General features: G+C 35.3%; 1 protein-coding gene across 10 annotated transcripts in view; it reads left to right on the top strand.

The window, feature by feature from the left end:
* The window catches only part of LOC149415566 (apoptosis-stimulating of p53 protein 2-like), a 693,728-nt gene that overhangs the window by 600,413 nt on the left and 70,202 nt on the right, over positions 1-23,113 (top strand). For all 10 annotated transcript variants that reach the window (XM_089642762.1, XM_089642764.1, XM_089642763.1 and 7 more), the window contains 2 exons: positions 1,902-2,048; positions 9,096-9,222. In XM_089642762.1, the coding sequence (XP_089498888.1) occupies positions 1,902-2,048; positions 9,096-9,222 (274 nt within the window). The remainder of the gene's footprint in view (positions 1-1,901; positions 2,049-9,095; positions 9,223-23,113) is intronic.

Below are 23,113 nucleotides of genomic sequence, written 5' to 3' on the forward strand. Positions count from 1 at the left end.
ATAAAGTGAGAATTTCTCCAATTATTTATTTACCATTTTTCATTCCATATTATGTTTTTCTTATGCTATTTTTATATTTAAAACTTTATAATCATTAGCTTAACTTCATAAACATGACAATTACTATCCGTTATTATATAATATATTTGCGCTTCTCGTGAATCAAACCCGGAGCCTATCGATTAATTGTCAGTTGCGTGAACCGCTTCGCTATGGAGACGTCCACACTAAATCATTAACGCGTTGTCTCGTACCATAATTTAATCATATAAAGCATATTACGAACACCGCCAATATAATCGATGAGTTAATATCCCAATTTAATGATAAACCCAACCAGACTGTCGGTGTAAAGGCTTCTAATAATTAATACAATGAAATGTGGCGTGCGATTGAGGACATAGATTTATAATGTAATGTTAATTAATCACAAGTTAATAATGGTTAATTATTTAGCAAGCGAGCAAACCTCAGTGATCGAGGGGTAATGCTATCGATTAGCAATCGCAAGTTTAAATACTGGCGTGCGAAAGTAAATTTTATTTATTACATTAAAAATAAGATAGGTTTATTTAAAAAGACGCTGTCTGGATTGCATTTAGTTCGGGTTGAATCTTGCGATCATACATAAAGATAGTTGCCAATAAAAATGTGCGGTGAAAAAATGAAGACAATGTTAATAGTTCTTATTCGAAGTATGATACAGTTAAAAGTGACCGAGGGGAATATGGTCCCATTAACTCACTTGGTAGAGCACTGTCCCGGAAAGACGAGGGTCCTGGGTTCGAGTCCCAGATGTGACTGTTTCCTTTTCTGATTTTTCTGTTTCAAATTTTCGTTTAGAAATCACTAATATTGTCTTCAATATTTAAATTTTATTTGATTGATTTGTGTTACTTCACTCTCACGTTGAGTTACAAGTTCCAGACCGGAAGATACTCTCTCTATCACCCTGGTGATAGAGTTGAAACCTCTGAATTGAAACGTTGCTCGAAATAATATAATAATAATAATAAAAGTGTTTATTCCGGTATGTGGGGAGGTTAGTGCAGTCCCACACATTCCATATAGAGATACAAAAAAAAAATATAATCAAAAACAAAAAGATAGAACAGAAAAACAAAGAAAAGAAAACAGAATATTGAAAATAAAATAGAATAAAATAATAAAATAAATAGAATAATAGAAAGTTGAAGCCTTTAGGGAGCCGTGACTATATTAGGCGCTAGTACGTCAATGCTGGAGGATGGAGTGAGGCGGGCTTCCATAGTGAGGATATTTCCAGAGCTTCTTATCCTTTCTCTCATTCCTGCCACCCTGGATCTAATAAGGGCTGCATATCCGGGAACTCGCCCCTCCGTGAACATACGGGAAGCGCTGCAGTATCTGGGGAGACAAAACATTGTGCGGAAGGCGTTGAAATGAAAAAAAAAACGTTGAAATGACTTTAGAGATTTGAATAGCTAGGTACTTCCCCACCTTCCTCTTCCTCGTCTCCTTCCCCTCCCCAATGACTTCAGCCTCACAGTACACCTTAATTGGGGATGCCGTAATCTCACTGGACCAGGCAGTTGGGCTTTTTGTGCGATGTTCACAAGAGTACCAACTTTCAAAGTCCCAAAAAATTTATAATAATTTATAGTGATATTGTTATTATGTAATAATATATTAATGTGCGAGCCACAAAGTAAATGCTTTGTACAAATACGTAAATTCGACAAGCTGATGGTTTTACCGTACCTCTTATTTTAAATATTGACAGTTTTTTATCTGCGATTTCTAGGTTCGAACAGATTTTAGATTAGATGAGCTATAGGTTATATTTTTAGTCGTGGAACGTTATCGAGGTATTGTACTGATTTTGATTTTCCAGATTTTGATTTTAGTTTTGTTTGTTTCAGCTGCCGTGCGGCGTGGAGCTGACGCTGGGAGAGTTGCGAGCAATGGCGCTCAGGCAACAGCAGCAGATAGACTGTCAGCACCAGCTGCTGGCTGCCAGAGAGCAGCGGCTGCGCTTCCTCAAGCAGCAGGAAGCCAGGCACCATCAGGTCAGTCACTTACCATCAATTAGGCTTGAAATAGTGCCACGCGTACGTTGGTTTCCTACGGTAATTTGTGGGCGAATAAATGAAGTACTGTATGTCATGCCACGCGGTCAAAGACCATTGATTCGCTACGTCGCGTCGTCGGTTGACCGACCATACGCGTGGCATAATATCCAACCCTAGAGCAGAGGCTGGGAGAGTTACTATCTCTTACCGTCTCTCGGCGCAACCTTTGCCGAAGTAACCGAGCCCGAGAGTTATTTTTACTCGTAGCTATTGGTATTTTATGATTTGACAGTGTAGACAGTGATAATCAACAATTAACCATATTGCCAGTACCTACCTCACATCATGGTGATAGTTCGCCTTGCGTCCTTTGGTTAGGCACAAAAACCAACCCTTGACATAAACTTGAGCGTTGCAATCTGTAAAAGGATCGGTAAAGTGAATAAAGCGGAGACTGTTGAGCTGGATACGTGGTACACTGCTTATTTTGTATCATTCACCCTGTGGGATGCACAATAATGAATTTCTCCCCCTGAGTGAATATTCTCCACAAAGGAATCGAAGGAAAATTTTAAAAATTAATAAAGGAAGACAGATGAGTCAATGCATTTTCCTTTTTTCGTGCTGGCTTTTAAATCCTTTTCCGATGCGGTTAATTGGCAACCAGCAGCGGAACTGCGGGAGCGAGGGTCACCGAGTTGCCGACAAAGCGTCAAATCTTTTAAGAGTATCGACATCATGTTTCCGTGAAAAAAATGATGCAGCCTTGGGTATTTTAAAATTAATTATATTAAATATTGCCATCAATAAAAATCAATTATTTTTTTTAGTTTGTACTACTTCAATATATTGAGAGAACTTTAAATGAACTGTAAATTAAAAGAATGTATTGTTTTGTCAATAAACACTATAGGTAAATCATGTACACAGGAGATTTTAATTATTTTCGTCTCAACGCAGGTTCCTTTGCCCAGTGAAGCAGGTGATCTTGAACTTTAAATAGAATCTATGCTTTTTTCTCATTATTATTCTCATTCTCGTTCTTACTATCGTGTTTTTTTTCATGTTACTGTTTTTTTTAGCTAACCTAATTGTAAAATTGTAATATTTATAAATTGCTGTGTCATAAATTGTTAAATCTTCTGTGTAAAAAAAAGTTGGCCTAAAATGTTACTTTTAGAAAGCAGTGTGTTTTTTAAAGAAAAAAAAATATTTTGACATCTGTGACAGTAAGATCTTATGAATGATGATAACGACATTGCTTAATTAACTAGAAGTAATTTATTTTTAAGACTTTCCACTATGAAACTTAGTAAAAAAATTGTTTGGGTTCAATAAGAGAGAAGTAATTTAACACAATATTTGAAAAATATTCTTATCTGAACTTGAGCAATTAAAAAGTTTTGGACGCGTTTTTAAAGGACCCAGTGTGTAATAGAAAAAAAAGTGTGTACATTCCTTACATCTTATGTAATTTATATGGCGAACTGAAAATTAATTTCCGTTCATGGCAAATTATGGAAACTTTACCGTTCATTTATTTTGCTGCTGAAATTTAATCGAGAAAAAAGTTAAATTGGTTTTTACAAACTCCGCAAATCTCATGCCCGTTATTTTGGATAGGCGTGATATTTTTGGTTTTTTTTTCTATTGCCAAAGCGTAATAGAAAAAACACTCGGCGTCTCGGTATAAATATCAGACTTGAGAGATTAACTTATTTATCAATTACCAGCGCCGATGGGTGGGAAGTCTCGCATTCCAAATGGAACTTTATAATGGCTTGTCGGAGCTTCGTTTTCCTTATTAAAATAAATGTTTTCCATTACAGATTAAGCTGGGACGGATTCGTTGAAATGGGAATACCTTTCAGCCGTTATGGTACCAGATAAATTATCCCTAACAGAACCCTCCTCATTTACATTTCTGCGATCGAATCAGATCTTGGTGGCAATCGACGAAACTCTAATTGTGAGCAGAATCAACTTTACCCGTGAGAGTTAATCGAACCGACTTAATGGCTCATTATTCAGGAATTCTGGATAGTGAATAGAAAGGTTGACATGTTATTTCAAGTACCCCCATTCTACGTAGATTTGATTTATCTATCTCATATTTATGTAGCTGATGGAAATTCAGAATTAAAACAAAGGATTTTAATGTTTTGAATGTACCACGAAACCGCATTAAAATATAAGAAATACAAATAAGCATGCATTTTCTTATGATTGCTTTCTACCTTACATTTTTTCCTATGGGAATGGGCCATGTCAAGCCTGTCTATGCATTCTCTCCTTTTCTCCTTTTTAATTCATATATCCTGATCTGATACACTCTTGACAACCAGAGTATTTAACTCGCACAATCGTCTAGTCTTCCTGGGACTTCCATACTTCTACTTCCATCACCTTCTTTCTCGGTGCTTTTTCTCCAAAAAACTATTAAAGTGTCCGTTTCTTTACTGTATCATTACGTTTACACCGTATTTGCGCACGTTTTATTCCAATCTTATAAATCGTACTATCTTTTCTATTCTTAATCTACCACGGTGCTTTTTCCTGGAAATGTTATTTTTTAACCTCAAAAGAACACGACTTGGAATAATACCTATGTTTTTCTTCAACGGAAATCTGCGACATACCTATTCTCAACTCGTTTCGGAATGGACTCAATTTCTGCCCCGTCATCCTATTAGAGATCTCAAACATCCCTCTTGTTCCCCTCGGAAACTAGGCTGTAGATCTCCTCCGGATTTGCACTCAACTTACTACTCTACCCTTTGTTCTCCATAATGATGATCCGACATTTTAAAAAGCCCCATTTTTTTCCATTTCCTTTGCTAATTCAAATGCCATATTAATGATGATCGCCGAAATATAGAAGCCGATAATTACTGATTTGTTTCGAACGTTTGAAAAAGAGTTTTGGCTAATGATGTTAAACAATGGAGGTTTATTCATCCGGTTATAGAATTTGCTTCCTTGGCGTTTTTTTTTATTTAAATATTTATAAGCTCACCGAAGAGATATTATTCTTTCCTTTGAACCCCGATTTAAATTGAATGATGGAAGGATGAAATTTTCTACAATATTAATCTTTCTTTTTGGGTATTGAATAGAGCGGATCAAACACAAGAAATATTATACTCGTATATTTATCTACCTATCTGTGGCGTTCAACTTTTCATAGAAGGGATGCTTGAAAATGCGTGTAGGTATATCTACTATGATGCAAATCAAAAGGCTAGCGAACAATATGCAATTACTGACAAAAATAGTGCACTGTCACTAGGTAATCTTCAGTAAAAATCCACTCGATTCGTAATAAGGCATGCTATTCTTTTCATTATACGCATATACAATAAAGTTGTTGTTTGGATATTGGATGCTATTGTCTGGTGCGAATTTTATATTAAAAGACCAAGACAGAAATTCTAATACTTTCGTCCTTTGTGGATGCGGATACACATGGAATGCACTCCACACTGTTGCTCGCAACTGTATATTATAACATTGAGAATGTAAATTCATGTATCTGTTTCGACTCCCTCCGTGCGTGCGTCATTTCGTTGCATGTGTTAGATTACATCTCCGAGTACGGGAATTACAACAGCGCTGTGCTGTTAATGGCTAGAAAAAATAATTCAAAAGCTTTTTATTCAGAATAAATACAATAAATAATATTTTTCATTATCGTTTTTTTACTGTACAACAGAGGGGATGCGCCGCATCCAAAGCATGTGTAGCGTCAAGAATAATCCAGATTAACTCATTAATAATAAGCAGCTCGACCTACTTAGTACCTACTTGCGAGTTACTACGGACAGTTAAATTGTAAACAAAGCAACCTACCTGCTACAAGCATCTACTTGCCTACTTGCGACAATACGATCGCAAGTCGGTCTGGCACATTACGACAACTCGCCAGAAGGTTCGAGCCTATCGCCTATGCGTTAACGCAGTGTGACCGATAGTTCCCGAAAGACCCAGACTGAGCGAGTGGCTCCAATTTAGTTGCAATTTATCTACCTACTGTTGCCATCGGCTGTACAGTATAAATAAGCCCGACGCAGCGAGTCAGTCAGTCAGTCATCAATCTGCCGTCAGTGGACAAATCTCACGAGTGATAATCCGCGCACCTTTGCGCGAAGGACAATACTCCCAGCTTCGCACGTACACATCTTGGCTCCATCGGGATATCATCATAGCGCCTTGGCCGCCGTCCCTTGGCCAGCGCTACACAGATTACAGCGCCCTGGTTCTAGCGTCTCAGACCAGCGCTTCATCCACGCCACCATGACCACCACGAAGACACGCAGCATCCTCACTGGTCTACGCAGCTCCCGTTCAACCGCCTACAAGGTCCACCGCACCTTCGGCCTTCCCGTCAGCACTGGAGTACTGATTCCTTAAGATCGCCAGTGCCTGACAGACATCGAGTCCCGGTCACCAGCCCTCGGCTTCGACTCACTGACCCGCGCTTGACCTGCCATCACAGCCAGCATCCGGAGAATACTACATCTGTCCTACGTCCACTCTCGTCACGGCAAACTGACTCAATAAACACTGTGACCTTCACGAAACGCCTTTCATTTCGTGCCACTCACCATATATCCTCAAACATGTATGGAATGTCCACGCCTGCTACCTATATATATATTTATTTTAAATGTGAACACCCCCCAAGGCATCCAACTGCCACCAACTGCCTGGAGCTAGGTGAGACTATGGCATCTTCAATTGGGGTACGTTGTAAGGCTAAAAGACCTGAAGTAAATGGGGAGGGGGAGGAAAATGGGAAGAGGATGGTGGGGAAGTACTGTTCAGATCTATACAGCAAATACGGCTAAAGCTATTTCAATATTCAATGTACTATTTATAACGAATTATTTGGGAAAGAACACAAAAAAATTAAATAAAATACTTGCGCACGCCAGGATTTGAACCCGTGACATCCAGATTGCTTGTCGAGAGTCTTACAACTCGACCACGGAGGCCGTCAAATGTAATATTCAAATGTAATATTAAAAAACCATTTTAGGCAAGAACTCTAAAATATCTGTTATTGTAAAATGTTTCATTTAAAACTTTGTATATTTCATGTGTATAGTAAAAGGATTACATCAATCTGTAATGCACAGTAATAAAATTTTAAAAATAATTTAAAAAAATTATCTCAAAATTATGCCCAAAATTATTTTCTCTTTAATGCGAAATTCAATGGAATGCAGATAACCTACCGAATAAAATTTTTAACATTAAATATTTTCTTATTATTATTACCATTAAAAAAATACTTTCATAATAGTTATCAAAGAAAACAATTTCAGTGATCACTCAACTCAACGAGTTCCACCAGCTGACAATTATTCTTAATTACCTTTGAATAATATTATTCTCAGCTTTTCAGAAAAGTTGCCTTCGAGGAATTGAGATTAATTAAAATAAAATAATGCCTTAATTTGAATCTTTGTTTCACTAATCTCGCTATTTGTCTGGCCATTGTGAACCTGTTTCGAGAAACCTTTTTGATCTGTGGACTTAAGGACCTCTCGCTAACAGCCATTTGCTGAAACTCAATTAAGGACCTTCCCACCCCACCCCCTAAAGGACTGAGAACGATCGTGTAAGCGTAACTATCAGTTTGAACATTATCATCAAGGATATCTGTTTATTTTTCATGGTCTTATTAAAATTATTAGTGTCTTAAAGTTATCATTTATGATGTAAGGTTTTTAATACTGTTATAACGATTTTAATGTTTTACTTGTGGTTTTAGAAGAACGTTCACTACATCATTTTTAGTATCAAGACATGCAATCATTTTACGAAGATTCTTTTACGTTTATTACTGTACTATATCGTAGGACAAGTTTGGGGTAGGAGGGGACTGAGGGCGGTTCGCTTTTAAAATGATTTGCTTTAATTTGTGTTTCTTCCTTAAAATTCAATACTGATTCAAGTGGAAAACTGACGAATCTATAATAATATTTTTATTTTAAAAATCGTTCTGATTATTTCGATTTTTTTTAATACTTTTTTCCTTTATTTTCGGTAACCAAAGAGTTAAAAAAAATTAACAACAACTAAATTAACGGACAACATATACATTGAATCGTGGGTATACACTTTTGGGTTTTTTAAACAAACATATCACTAAATCCACTACAAATGTGATAGCTTAACTTGTACTTCTAATATCCGGACAAAATATGTACGGAATCATGAGTATACACCGTGTTCCACGCACGTAAAGCGAAACTTTTGGGTTTTTTAAACAAACGTATCACAAAATCCACTACAAATGTGATAGCTTAACTCGTACTTCTAATATCCGGACAACATATACACGGAATCATGAGTATACACCGTGTTCCACGCACATAGCGCGAAACTTTTGGGTTTTTTAAACAAAACAGTGCTAATTTCCAAACAAAAAATTGTACTGAAAATTGTCTAGTGTAATATGTAGTGTTTTACTTCAGGTAATGCACGTGTTCAGATAACATCTGCGAGGTGTTAGATTAATTTGGAAACGTGCTCCAACTTTTGTTTAAAAGATAAATAAAAGAGTGGAAATTCAACAAAACAATACAATAACTAATCAAGCGCGTGTTTGTATGAAAGCTTTGTTAAACACACAATAATAATAAATTTAACATAAGTTTTTCACGAGTAATCAATCACCCCTCAAAGTTTCACGGTATGAACGTGGAACACGACAATAATAATAATAATGTTTGGATTATTTCTATAGCGCCGTTTTCATAATAATCACGTCAAGGGCGCTTAACAACTAAATTTATGCATTTAATTTATTCCTATCACTTTGAATTATAACTTATTACTTTTGGCTTATATGTGGCTTTTATTGGCTTTTGGCTCGATGTGTTATGTAAATGTTTAAGTAAATAAATTTCGTTTGAAAAATAACAATATTGTAATTTTTAATAAATAAAGTAATGGAAGTAATAGGATTTCAAATATTAACGGGAATTGTATTGTTTTCAACAAATATCTAATTGGTATGGTGTGTTTTTGTTCTAGGTGGCAGCGGAGAATGAGCGACTCAGAAGACTGCGGGAGCGAGTGGAGGCGCAGGAACTCAAGTTGCGGAGATTGCGCGCGCTCCGAGGACAACTGGACCAAACCAACATCAACAGCGTGGCCCTCAGTAAGTCTACCTCCCGCCATCACACTCTTAATTAATTGTTTTTGAAGTGAAACTTCTTTACGCGCGTCATGCATTTTCGAGGACCGGAGTAAAACCGACTCATGACCGTCACGAAAAACCGTGATCATTTGGTGGTGGGGGTACGGGACCCCCACCACCGCTCACCGTTCACTGTCGCTCTCTCACCGTAGTCGCTTACTGAGGTGAGGGAGCCACTGACGAACGTTCTCTCTCTCTCTTTTCTCTTTTCCTCTCTCTCTAGCCAACGACGCCACGCCAGGCATCAGCTGCTTGCTTCGTGTACTGCGCGGTGAGTGTAATACGAGTGAAATACGTAATTGATTGTGGTGTATTCGATTTGAAACAGAGTTTTAGTGTCGAAAATGAGTAGTGACGAGATAGAAGTGAGAAAAACATTCGGAGCACAAGAATAATGAAATGAAAAGAGAGAGAGAAGAATACTAAAAGTTTCACTTCCGTCGTGCGTAGGCTTGCCACACACTGTATTTGTTTTTTAACTAGTGGACTCCGCAATAATTCGCTATTGCAAATGTCTTTATCGGGCGTCGCCAACTTCTTCCACCATTCACTACTCTCTACCACAATGTGATTGTTAAAAAAATCATAGATTTTAATTCGACTCCGTGTGTCATTCCGGTACACAGATACTGCGTTAAGTACTCCTCGGGCTTACCGACCTCAACTACCATTCAAACCCCTCTATAAACATTTCTGGCACTAATAAGAACAAACTTTAATGTTTTCAGCTATATCGGTAGACCACTTTTCGAGTTTTGCGAGCACAAACAAACCATATTTTTTATATTTCGATTGACCCTTAAGGCTGGAAATAGTGCCACTCGTACATGGGTCGCGTACATCGGTTGATTATGGTAATATGTAGGTGAAAGAATGAAGAGCTATAGTGCCACGCGCTGCGTACAAGGACTATCAGTCCAGCTCGTCAGCGCTGCGTCGTCGGTCGATCGGTCACAGGCGTGGTACAATTCACAAATCTTACAGTAATTATAACCTATGATAAACATACATTATAAATATTGTGTAGTAAAGTAATAATACGATTTTTCAATTATTAATACATAATACATTTATCAGGGACAAGTTATTTTTTAATAGTAGAATCATTTTTCCATCAGTTTTAATGGTAGGTTAGTTCTGCATCTCGCAACAACGAAAGTCCTGTACCTGCTCGCTCTTTTGAAATTGACGGGAACATAAAAGTATTTTTCTATTATGTAAATCAGGAATACAGATATGGCCGTTCAGAAGATTATGTGCTGTTATCATGAAAGCAGATTTCATTATATCGGTGAGTTTATTAATATCTAGCAAACTAGAAAGGCTGATGGATATAACCAGGGATAATACCCGAAGTCTCCAAGATAAAAAACATCTCAGAAACTTATCTTGTACTTTCTCTACCATTATAGAATAAATAAAATCCACTGATCCCCATATTATTTTTTTTATACACATGCTCCGTTGTAACCGCTTTTTTTCTCACCAATGACATATTCAGAAAGGGGTTGTAAATCCTCTGGACTGGGGTCCTTAAACCTGATAAACCTTCTTGATTCTGTGAGGGAAGGCGGTTCATCTTATTGACAATCCGTTTTAAATAGATTGATGAATGCGAAGACGCAATTTAGGCATATTGTTCGAAGGAGCTATTAGCTTTAATTCCCTGTGCACCGGTGAACGTATGCGAAACTTGACTGACACGAGTGAAACATCCGTTCACAGTTGAATGTTAACATCATGAGAACGTGTCGTTTCTTTGACTCATTTTTGCGTTAAGTCGGCTCACCTGTTGAACGAGCTACGAGCGTCTGTTTCTCCTTTTTAATACAATCCGGGCGTCTTTGAACCCCGCACTAATAATTCCGTATAATATCGTGTTGGGTTTCCTTTTTCTTCAGCAAACATTTCGGACCGCCTGACAGTGTCCACCATCATGGCAGATGTTGTGGATTTTGGTGAAACTGGCCAATCATTGTTAGTATTATTTTTCCAGGAAGACAGATACTTCAAAAAAATAGAGTAATGTAGTACATCCTCGCATAAGTTATATTGCGCAGTCCATTATTAGTGCCTTAATTTGCGTCTTACCTGCTCCTTTATTCCAGATTTAGTATTAATAAATCCTATTTTAATTGAATGGATTGCGTTTTAGCCACGGTAAATAAAATGAGAGCTAAACCAGTCTCGGGAAAAGAAGGTTCTTTGAGAACAAAAAATTCAATCCCCCATACCTTTTATTTTCACCAATCAAAGCGAACAATAAATTCAGCAATCCAAAGCCTTTTTATATCGGAGAAGAACATTTATCTTTTCAGAAAGATGATTCAAATAACCTTTTGTTGATCTGAGCTGGGACCTTATCGGTGAATTTACTTTATTCTGTTTTCATTAAAATAAAACATCAAAAATATCAAATTAATAGTATGTATTGGCAATAATTCAGATGATTCTAGATAAGTGTTGTTTGTAAAAAAAAGAATGTGTATTTAGTCCATTTAAAACAAGATTTGATTTTTTTTTTCAATCTATTTTTTCTGTTCATTCAAGTCTTGACACCCGAGACCAGAATGGAAGTTACTTTCACTATCTCCCTGATGAAAGACGACCATTCACAATCGAAACGTTGCTTTAAATGGCTTTAGCCGTGTTTGATGGTATTTTGGTGAATATCTTCAATCTCCTTCCCCTCCCCACTAACTTCAGCCTTACAAAATGCCCCGCTTATCGGGGATTCCATAGTCTCTCCGCCTCCAGACGATTGGGATCACTTGGAATCCTTGTGCGGTAGGTACTCACATAAAAAGCACAGTTGAAGCAATTTTAACTACATTTTCAATTCTGAAAGGTACCTCAACAAGACGGCATTGTAAATATCTTTCTATTGAATTTATGGTTAAAATAAACACCTTATTTTATTTGTTCATACGAAGCAGATAGTTTATGTTGCGACATTATACTTAAAAATAAAACAATAAACTTAGTAAGCACCACTTCTATTTTTTATACTAAACTAGCTGGCTTTTACCCGGATTTTGCTGGGCGTTATTCTTGAGAGATAGACATATGCCATCGCAGACTTTTCTGTAGGCCTTTTTAAGATATACAATTCCGTATTATTTTGATGTATCTCATAAGGTTTAGCCAGCGTCAGAAACGTAAGCGAATGAAAATATTTTTTTTTGACTGGATTGCAAAACATCGATTTTTCTCTCATTTTTACAACTATAATATACGTGTTTTACATATATAAACCTTCCAGACAAAAATTTATAAATGATAGTGAAAATCTTATCAAAATCTGTTGCGTAGTTTAGATGAACTAAGCGCACAAACCGACAGACGCGGATAGAGACTTTGTTTTATACTATTTAGAGATGCCAACCGGGTTTTGCTACAACCGTAGCTTCTTCAGGACAGTAAAATAATGCAAAAATTTTTGCTGAGTTCCAGTAGAGGAGGCAGTAGGAGTAAGTGGAGGGATGGGAAGAGAGTGCTCTTTGTCAATAGGGAACAACCTAAGTATTGAACTGTCATTTAACTTGATAATTTGACATTTTTTTCAACCCTATGCAAAAGCTTTATATATTTGCAACACATGATACTTGCAGATTTTAGATTTTAGAGTTTTAAAATAGCTAACTCTCCAAAGGAAACGAAATTAGCGCACTACGGTTAGGAAGCATCAGATTATTAATATGATTTAACATTTTTAAATCATAGCAGTTTTTGAGACCTCTTTATGCACGACTTAATTATTAAAACAATGTTGAAATTTAAAACACACATTCGGTGGAATTTTCCATCCCAAAAATGTTAAAAGAGCAACCCGAAGTACGTGGGAGGCCATTTTAAAGCTTACTTCCGGTGTTCCTTATACCGCTCTTAGCCACTGGCCGTAGTAATTCCAAAATTAAATCCTGGAAAAGCTTCGTATTTAAAATGTACAACAATTTAGTAGCTCCGCTACAATGAACCGCTGGAATAATTGAAAGCTCTGTGATGGACCAATGGCGAAATCATGTTCACTGCTGAAACATTTCATTTTTCCGAACGTATAATTGTAGTACAAACAAAATGGAGGGACTACGTTGTAATTAAATTTTTTAAAAGATATTTTGTTTCATGTTGCATTGTACTTCCATTTTAGTACAAAAAATATTTTCATTCTAATTGGGAAATGGTATTACATATTGCCTGGGTACGTGAAAAAGTACCGATAAACAATATTTATTAAGAATCTCTTTAAATTATTTGAAATCCGGTTAATAACGGAATTACAGGCCCTTAGCGAATGAATTGATAGGTTTCCTAATAAACTTTTAGTGTAATATCGGAACATGTATATTCGCATTTTGTCATTGTATATTATCAAGGCAAATGCATTTGCATGAACACTTGTTCTGGTATAGTATATTTACCAAGAATTTTCTATAAGCTTATCAGGAAACGGCCTGCAATACCGTTTTTAACGGGATAGCAAGTAATTTAAAGATTTTTTTAATAAAATAGCAACACTCAATTTTCTTCGTATACACTACTTAATTGTTGTTAAAGTTATTCTTCAGTGTGCGTACGTTTATTGCACGTGATTTTATGCAGTATGTCCGAGGGTAAGGTGTTCTAACTTCGACCGGTGATTAGACATTATGAAGTAAAAAAGGTAAATAACTTTTTTCGAATTTACAATGTTTATTTTCCCTTACAAACAATTCCACTTCTTAACCTAAAAACTACCTTATATGTAATGATGTTGTGCAAATGCAGTATTGCATTATATATCTAATAAATATATCCATAGAATAAATAAGAACACAGAAATGTGGGCGTGTTTTGTGATCCAATAGTCTAACCATTCATTGCTTCAATGTCGAATATAGAACTGTTCGTGTTGTTGTTATAAATTTATTTTTATTTATTTTTTTATTAATACCCCAAACTAGGCAAATGCCCGTATTATGGTGGTAATAAATAAGAAAATATAAAAAGAAATCATAAGAAAATATAAAAACATATAAAATAAAATATAAAAACAATTATACAATGTTGTCCATATATCTTTATACAAATGGTAAAACAAAAATAATAAATATATATTTGATAATATGAATAAAGTCGGAATTAATTCACTCAATGGTCTTTCTTCAGTCAGACAATAATTTTTTCAGGAAGCTTTCCGATTTCATTCTGCCACATTCTATGAGCCATACGGTAATTTGCTTTTGAACTGTGAAAAAAACTGTTTAAACTGTGTTTCATCATTTTTCAAATTTTCATTTCGATCAAATGGGATGGCTACATACTGAATTGGTTCGATGTCAGGCAAGTATAAGTGAGGCAGAGGTCGTGCTACATGGGCTAGAACGAAAAGATATAAAGTCAGGTTTCTATTCAGATATACATTTAAGGCAACGAAGACTATTTTATAGAGAAAATATCAGTGGACTGCCTCCATAGCGTAATGGTCTATGCTCTAAGCATTTAAATTGTAGGATTTAGCCCTACACCATCACTTTACTTAGACATCGTGTTGTTATTAGTAGATTTGTTTCTTTTGTATACCGGTGATGCCAGTCTCTTGAATTTTAATTTTTTGGTCCTGCTAAATTAAAAATAGTTCTTATCGTGACAATCTCGTTATTTGCACCCTAAATTAATTTAAAAAAAAACCTAATATAAGATGTTCACGTCTGAAATGCGAGAAAGTAATTTATATTCATTCCTCCACAATCTCATCCGGTAAGGTTAAAATTAATTATCTTACCCGGCGACAGGCGCCAACCAAATTAATATTATAAACGAATTACAACAGTGATATAACCAGGACCGCCGAGAGGGGTGATTCTGGGGGGGGGGTAAAGCACATGGCTCGGGGCTTGTGTTTTGCCCGGGGCCCGAGCAATCGCATGTATTTATTAAAATATATAATATTTAAAAAAAATTCAAAACTTCAAAGGTATAGAAGTTCTTTATAAGATTTGCGCTGTTTTAATTTACCTAATTACAATATCGCTGGCGAAACGTTTTTATATAAACCAGGTATTTTTTTATTACGCTGGAGATACATTGTTACCAATCACAAGGTGGATAAATATTTATTATGTTATATAATATATAATAAATAACTCAACTAAGACGCTTGTTCCAGCAAGACAAGAGATCCTGGGTTCGATTTTTAATTGTGACCGTTATTTTTGTATTTTTCTCTGTCTTTTCATGTTTCAAAAATATATTACATTGATGGGTATAACCTTGTTTTGAAAATAAGTTAAACAAAAAATGTTGTTTTAAGAACCTCTTGAAACAATTGGTAATCAGGTTAAAAATGGATTTGCAGGCCGTTTACTGATAAACTTTTAATAATTCTTATATATCGGAACAGGTGTTCATGCACCTGAATTTTCCTTTATAATGTATAATGACGAAATGCGAAAATATTAGGATTTTTATGAATAACGTTCCGACATCGTAATAATAAATTCGAAGTATATCGGGAAACCTATTAATTCGTTATTTAAGAGCCTTCAGTCACGCTTTTAACCAGGTTAACAATAATTTGAAGAAATTGTTAATAAATTAGAAATACTCATTTTCTCCGTAATAAAAGATAATATTCTCTAAAAGTTGTTTAATAATATTTTAATTTTATTCAATTTAAATCTTAGTCAAATTCTCTTAGAAACTAATTGCATTTCACCAAAATGTGCTGGCAACAGATGCAATAAAACGTTTAATTATTAGTCATATTTTCTTAGAAACTAATTGTATTTCGCCAAGATGTGCTGGCAACAGATGCAACAAAACATTTCAAAAGCATGTAATAGTTTTCACAGTCAATATGAAATAAATGAAGTCAGTGAGGCCATTCAATCTGCCCCTTATCTGAGGCCCCCAGTTCCCGGCACAGTCACGAAGAGGGCGAGATAAATGGTTCGACGGGAGACCTCAACTGTTGCTTCAGATTAGAGGCTAATGTACTGAAAACTGAGCTTAGGTCAGTCACAGCGTTCGGCCAGTCAGAAAACTGCTTTCTGGCGGTGCAAGATTATTTATTAGTGGATAACTAATATACTTTTGTAGAAAATCATTTCAGCTATCTCTCTTCCCATTAATTAGGTAGCTTACTTTGATTGTGAGATTCAGGATTAAGATATTAAATTCAGGACCTTTGTTACGTGGATGAATATATTTACAGTGTTAACTAAATTATTAATTAAGCGTTTCCCCGCAAACAACTCGGTCTTGGCACACACTTCTTGCCTCATTCACATTCGTACATCGTCTCATACATGTTCTTCTATTATCCTGACTCAAGTGTCTGATTCACTTGATTATGCCATGCACGTTTGCGTCATATATTTTCCTTACACTTCTTTCTTCGTTCATTAACTCTAAATGCCCAAACCATCTAAGCGTCCCTTTCTTAATCTTACTCATTACGCTTTCATCAACCTTGCAAATTTTGCGGATCTCCACATTTTTCACGCAATCATACATGGTTTTACCACACATACGCCTCAGGTATATCATTTTTACAGCATTCAACATTCAGTGATAAATCCAAAAAAAATATATGATCGTGAAAATTAGAAGAGCGAATGAACGAAGAAATGAGTGTAAGGTGAATATATGACAGGAAAGGTAGAAGAAGTTGGGGATATCCGAGGAAGCATGGCACGATCAAAGGGATCATATATACAGAATAATAGAAGATTATGAATGTGAATGAGCCAAATAGTGTGTGCCAAGACCGAGTTTTTTGGCGGTCCGTCCACTCTACCTACCCCTGCGGGGAACGGCGTGATTGTTGGTAAGTTAGTTACTACAGGCTATAAAAAAATGTATTCATTTTTGGTACCTAGTTAAGCGGATTGCGTCTGTACCGGACAGCAGATAGATGTACCTAAATAATTAAATAAATGAATACGTACCTGTAATCACACACCTTTTATGAAGTTTATCACCGGACATGTATCATATGTCAAAAATGTTTTTTTAAATTTATTTAGTGATAACACATTACAAAATTATTTATAATATATTATTCCCAGTGAGTTTTAAAAAACTCATTTCGGGAAAGACAATGTTAACAAACATTAACAAAAAACAAACATTAATAAAATAAAGGGAATTTATTTTTATACAAGAAAACGAATTTTAAAGGGAGTTCAATGAACAGTGTACATAGATTTTAAAATAGACAAGACAGACTAAACACAGTAAAATGAAAATATTTCATAAATACATTTAAAGAAATAAACACAGAAGAAGAGAGTTTCAAAAAAAGGTTTTTTTTAATTTCCGACTTTATGTCCGGGTTAAATCTTCCGCATAGGAAAAACTAAACCCTTCAACCTTTTCCACAAATGATCATCTAGTCAATCAACACTATGCAATAGCATTATATAAGCAAAATAAATACAGAACAATACAAGAACAACACGTCAACTCACCAGAGATCAAATGGGAAAATAATTCACCGACTCCAGATATTTTCATATCAGAGGGTTCGGCTCGGTAGAACTCCTAACAGGGCCTATAAATCCTACTGATCCATCAACATAAATATTTAAAAAATATTTCGTAATCCTACATATTTACATATTTAAAATGATTTTTGCATTTTTATATATAATTTTTTTGATAGATCTAATACGCCTAAATTTTTAATGAGAGAGCTAGGTATAATGCCAGTAGCCGAAATAACAAATGGTAATATTTTTATAGTATGCCAAATGAAAATCATTATTAGAGTTATTTTTCTTGGTTCTTAACAGTCGTATGTATCCTGTTTAACTGTTTGGAGACAAGAATATTTGATCCACATTAAGTCACAGACAGTCAGTTGTCCGATGACATTCGCGAAGTTGTGTTTCCTTGAAAATGCTTACTCAATGTACCCTAAAGGGTAAACCAGATTTTATAGTCATCGTTGTGTTCATTGTTGCGTTTACCTTGAAATTTAAGACGGAAAAAGTAGCCCAAATTTCAGAGTCGAGAGTTTTGCTGCTTCAGACTAACCTTTTTAAGCCTTATAGTGAAGCTATTAAATTTGCTGAACATATCTCTATCATCGTCCATCGGAGCAAAAATTGAGTATGTTACATTTAAAAAACAACCTAACCTAACCTTTTTAAGCTTTAAAGTGAATCTATTAAATCTTCTGAGCGTTTCTCCATCATCGTACATCGGAGCAAAATTTGAGTACTAATTAATTTAAGTAATTTACATTTTAAAAAAGCAATCCCACACTGTGCGAATTTGTGGTATGGATCGCGCTTTTTTCTCATTTTTTCAAACGCTTCCGAATGAAAATAAACGGTTTATTAAAAGTGGCTCATTATCTTTGTGTTGATTTTCTAATCCTCGACCCCCCATCCTCCCTCACACCCACCCCCATTAGGTTCTTGCTATTGAGATTAGTTTCAAGCGAGGACTTATACTAACACAGATTAATGCTACATTATCTAACGTGAACTTTAAGCCCCTATGATGAAACTTTAATGGAAGGAATCTATTTTTAACAACCCGCGTAATGAATTTAAATCTTCTTTAATTATCATTTAATAGGTACCTATATATTTCAAATATGTGTTTTGAAAAAGTTTTTTTACGGTTTGTGTATGAGACGATATATGAATGTTAATAATGCAAGGAGTGTGTACCAAGACCGAGTTTCTGGGGGTCTATCCTCTCTGCCTACCCCTGTAGGGAAATGGCGTGATGGTTGCTTATTATTATTTTTAAATGAGGAAATAATTTCTCTAAAGTTTGGGGGTGCTGTGTGGTGGGCCGTTTTGAAGATTCGAAGGAGGTAAAGGAGGAAGGAAACCCTGAAGCCAGCAAATCGTTTCACAGCCGAGCTGTTGAATTTAAGAACGATTTGTAGAAACGTCTAGTTCTCATGTGTCTCTTCGTCGTCTTGGGCGCGCGTTTGGCGTGTTTCCGACTATGCACTGATGCCGAATGTACCAGAGATGCTAGAACAAGAACAGCATTCCCACCTAACGTCAGTGCTCTAAATTTTGCAATCCCTTTGAAAAGATAGAATAGGGAATAGGATAGGGGAATTAATCAAACGGACCGCCAGTTTCTGCACAGAGTCAAGGGTTAGTAAGTTAGTGAGTGCAGTGTAGGTATTACATTTACATGTTCACCTGACGGTCTCCGTGATAGAATGGTTACTATCCTTGGCTTTGACTTTTTATAAAAAAAAACGACCTTACCCTTAAAATATTATATGTACGTTTTTTTATAATATTATCGGTAAACACCAGATTTTATTTTTAAGACGGAGAATTGGTATCTTCCCGAAGGATCCCTCTTGAAACATTTGTCATTTTAGCAATACGTTCATCAGAAATAATTAAAATAAATCCCGCGGTAACATCGATTTTCTAGGCCTGCAAGGGCAAAGTCGTATTGTATTATTAACACGACTTCATCACTTATGTCGTTAAGATTTCCACTTTATTTTAGAGATTTGATAAGGCAAATTCAACCGCAGGTTTGTCCAATACACCAGGGCTGCGCGTCCTATTTTTTTGTGCACGGCTGCTTTACTTACGTCGTTAAGATTCTGGCTTTATTTTAGGGTATTGTCTCAATGACTTAATGACTATTAATAAGATACAAATGTTTTTCGCCGTATTTTATTCTGCGATAACACTGCGGCCCTTCTGAGCTACCTATAATTATCTGAAATATTTAAATGCTCTTATTTTTTATGTCCCTATATATTAATTTTACGGTGGACCATCAGCTTAGTGAGGAATAACTCCCAACTCGTTGGTTTTATCTCTCTGAGATATTTTCAAATCATAATACTTTTAAGGACACATTAAACCTTAATTTTTATCATTTCTAATCTTTAGCCTTTATTAGATTAAGAAATGAGCATTAAAAGTTTAAGCTTCAATAGAAAGAGAAGCTATTTAGTTTTATTACTGTGTACATAGCCGAGATTCTTAACCTTTCATCACACGCGCTTTTGTAACTGGGGAGCGCGTTTTTGTATAATCACTACAAAATTTCTATTACATGTAATGTTATTAAAAAAAATTACTTTGCTATCTACTCTAGTTAAATGAAACCACTACATAATAATATAATTTGTTAAATTTCATAATATTCAGAAACTCGTGAAGTTTTGCTTTATTTTAAAAGTCGAGTTTGCAATATCGCATGTTGGGTGCCGAGGCAATGCATGCAAAGTGATGAAAAAAAGTAGGTTAAGTATGTTAGGTTACGTTGATTTGTCATTGTCCTGAGTAATCATATAACCATTAAACGATTGCGCATTGCCAAACTAACAAACTGTGGGGTAAATTATAGGGAGTTTGCATCTCCCGAAAATAACAACAATATTATTTTTACCCACATTCTTGTGAGGCTGATGTCATTGTAAACCTACGCGCGATAATTCGCGCGGTAAATAATATTATTCTGTCTTCAGCAGTCTTGCCGTCGGGTTGACCCTAAACCTCCTCTAGCGTACGCGATTTATTTGTTCGTAAAATTATTTTAAGTGATTTTTCTTAAAATAAAAACTAAATTAGAATTATCCAAATTCTCGTTATTTCACACTAAAAATTATAATATCTCAACATAATACCATTAAAAAGTGATATAAAGTTATTAAAAGCGATGATAAAAACTAGCACCATTAAAAAAATATATAAAGTCATTAAAAGCGATGATAAAAAACTAATTTGTTTTTTTTTTCATCACTTTTTAAATGTGTCTTGAATTTTCACTGTGTTGAGTTGTCCGGTTACCCAAACAAAAGTAAGCGGCTTCGTAGATCGAGCGCGATGAAAGGTTATCTACCTACGTTATGGGATTATTTTACGTTTATTGTTGTGGTTGTATTTTGTTCATTTAAAGAATTCGTTTTGTTGGAGTTCATATCATCGAGCTTTTATAGTTTTCCGAGCTTTATTTTGTAACCGGTTTGCGGCGTCGTAAAATGAATATAGCTTAAATATACCCAAATCTGTGACCAACTTGCGTCATCTTTAGGTCTTTGTGTCAGAATTTAGTCATTCACATGCACGTCTACTAACCTATTGTGGTAAAATAAGCCCGAAGGGGTCTTAACACTAACCAGGACCGGGAGCTGATGAGACTTTTGAAAGGTTTCTTCGTGAAAGGATTATTTTTAGGATGTCCTTAAATATTTTTAGGGAGTTATACCTCCAAATTTACTACGGTATCGTAAAAAAATGGCCATTCAGTACAAAAGGCTCTGGCCCCAGAGGTATTTGGATGAAGCTGATTTATTGCTTGCTTTTAGGCTCGAATCACCTGTTCATAAATAAAAATGTCATTTTATATGAGAACAGTGTAAATGTACGGAAACAAACTGGAACAGTTTTGGTGTGTGATTAAAAATGTAACTTTTCATTTACTCCAATTATTTTACCAACCCGAATTGCTTCCGGTTCCACGAAACTTATTTAAAAAATGGTGGAAAAACTTTTTTTGGTAATTTATTTATTCAGCTTTGTAAAATTATTATCTCAATTTACCAAAAATGAGTTATTGGAGTTTTTTTATAAATAACCTTGTTGAATGTTAAAATTATTATTTTTTTTAGATAAAGTTCTTATTAAAATTCAAAATAATTAACGCATATAGGTAATCAAATTTGAAGAACTCTGAACTTAAATTTTAGCTGTTCTTCGTCGAAAGAAATACTTGAATAAGATTTTCTCTCAAATTGATTCCTCTTAAATCTACATGATTGAATTACTAAGTAGAAGTTATTATTTTTATTAGTTACATTTATTTTCATTTTAACCTTGCCAAATTAATTAAATAAAGCAATTGATATGAATCTATTAGGTTTTTTTAGTTTCTGACTAAAATTTATTAAATTTACTATGTTGAAATCATTTAAATACTAGCGCAGACCCGCGAATACGGGATATTATATTAGTAAATTCAGTTAGTTAGTAAATAACGCTTTCTTGAAAATGACTGAATGCTGCAGAAATGAGATCTCTGAGTGATAAAACCATGTATGATCGTGCGACAAATGTGGAGATCCACAAATAATGCTAGGCTGAAGTAAGCGTAATGGGTAAGGTTAAGAAAGGGACGCTTAGATGGTTTGGTTATGTAGAGCAAAGAAAGTGGTGTAAGGAAAATATATGACGTAAATTTTAATGGTAGAAGCAGTTGGGGACGCCCTAGGAAGACATATTACCGTCCATTGAATCAGATATTCGAACAGGGCCATGTCAAGAGTCAGAATAATAGAAGAGTGCGTATGATGCAAGGTATGAATGTGAATGATACAAGAAGTGTGTTCCAAAACCGAGTTTTTTGACGGTTCGGCCTCTCTGCCTAACCTTGCGGGTAAACAGAGTGATTTTTAGTGAGTAAGTTAGTTGAAAATGGAAAAATAGTAAACCCTTAAAAAATCACGAAATCTTACTATACTTATATTATAACATGTTTCGAATGTAAAATGGAAATTGAAGGAGAAAATGAGGCATAAATTAAAAACAAATCTTATTTCACTGAACCAGAGTAACAATCATTCACAGACAGACGCACAACTAAAATTAGTATGTTTGATGATACACTTATTACAAGCGTTGTAAATTGGCCCTTTTGGGTGGAGATTTCCTGCTTCGGCCTTGCTTTTATATATGCATGTATGCTATAAGTCATAACAAAGGAACATTTGTGCAATCAAATGAATGGCCAAATTCGAGCTTTAAGCGCAAATAAACTTGGGCCACAGTCGCCTCAGCAGATTTGAACTTCGAGTGGGGCTCTTTTGTAAGCTCATCATTTATCACTGCAGCCGCTAGGTGGGTACTAGGTGGGTACTAGCTAGGTA

This window comes from Hesperophylax consimilis, chromosome 18 (genome assembly GCF_061612785.1).
Source record: "Hesperophylax consimilis isolate HC1 chromosome 18, BYU_Hcon_1.0, whole genome shotgun sequence".
Taxonomy (NCBI): domain Eukaryota; kingdom Metazoa; phylum Arthropoda; class Insecta; order Trichoptera; family Limnephilidae; genus Hesperophylax; species Hesperophylax consimilis.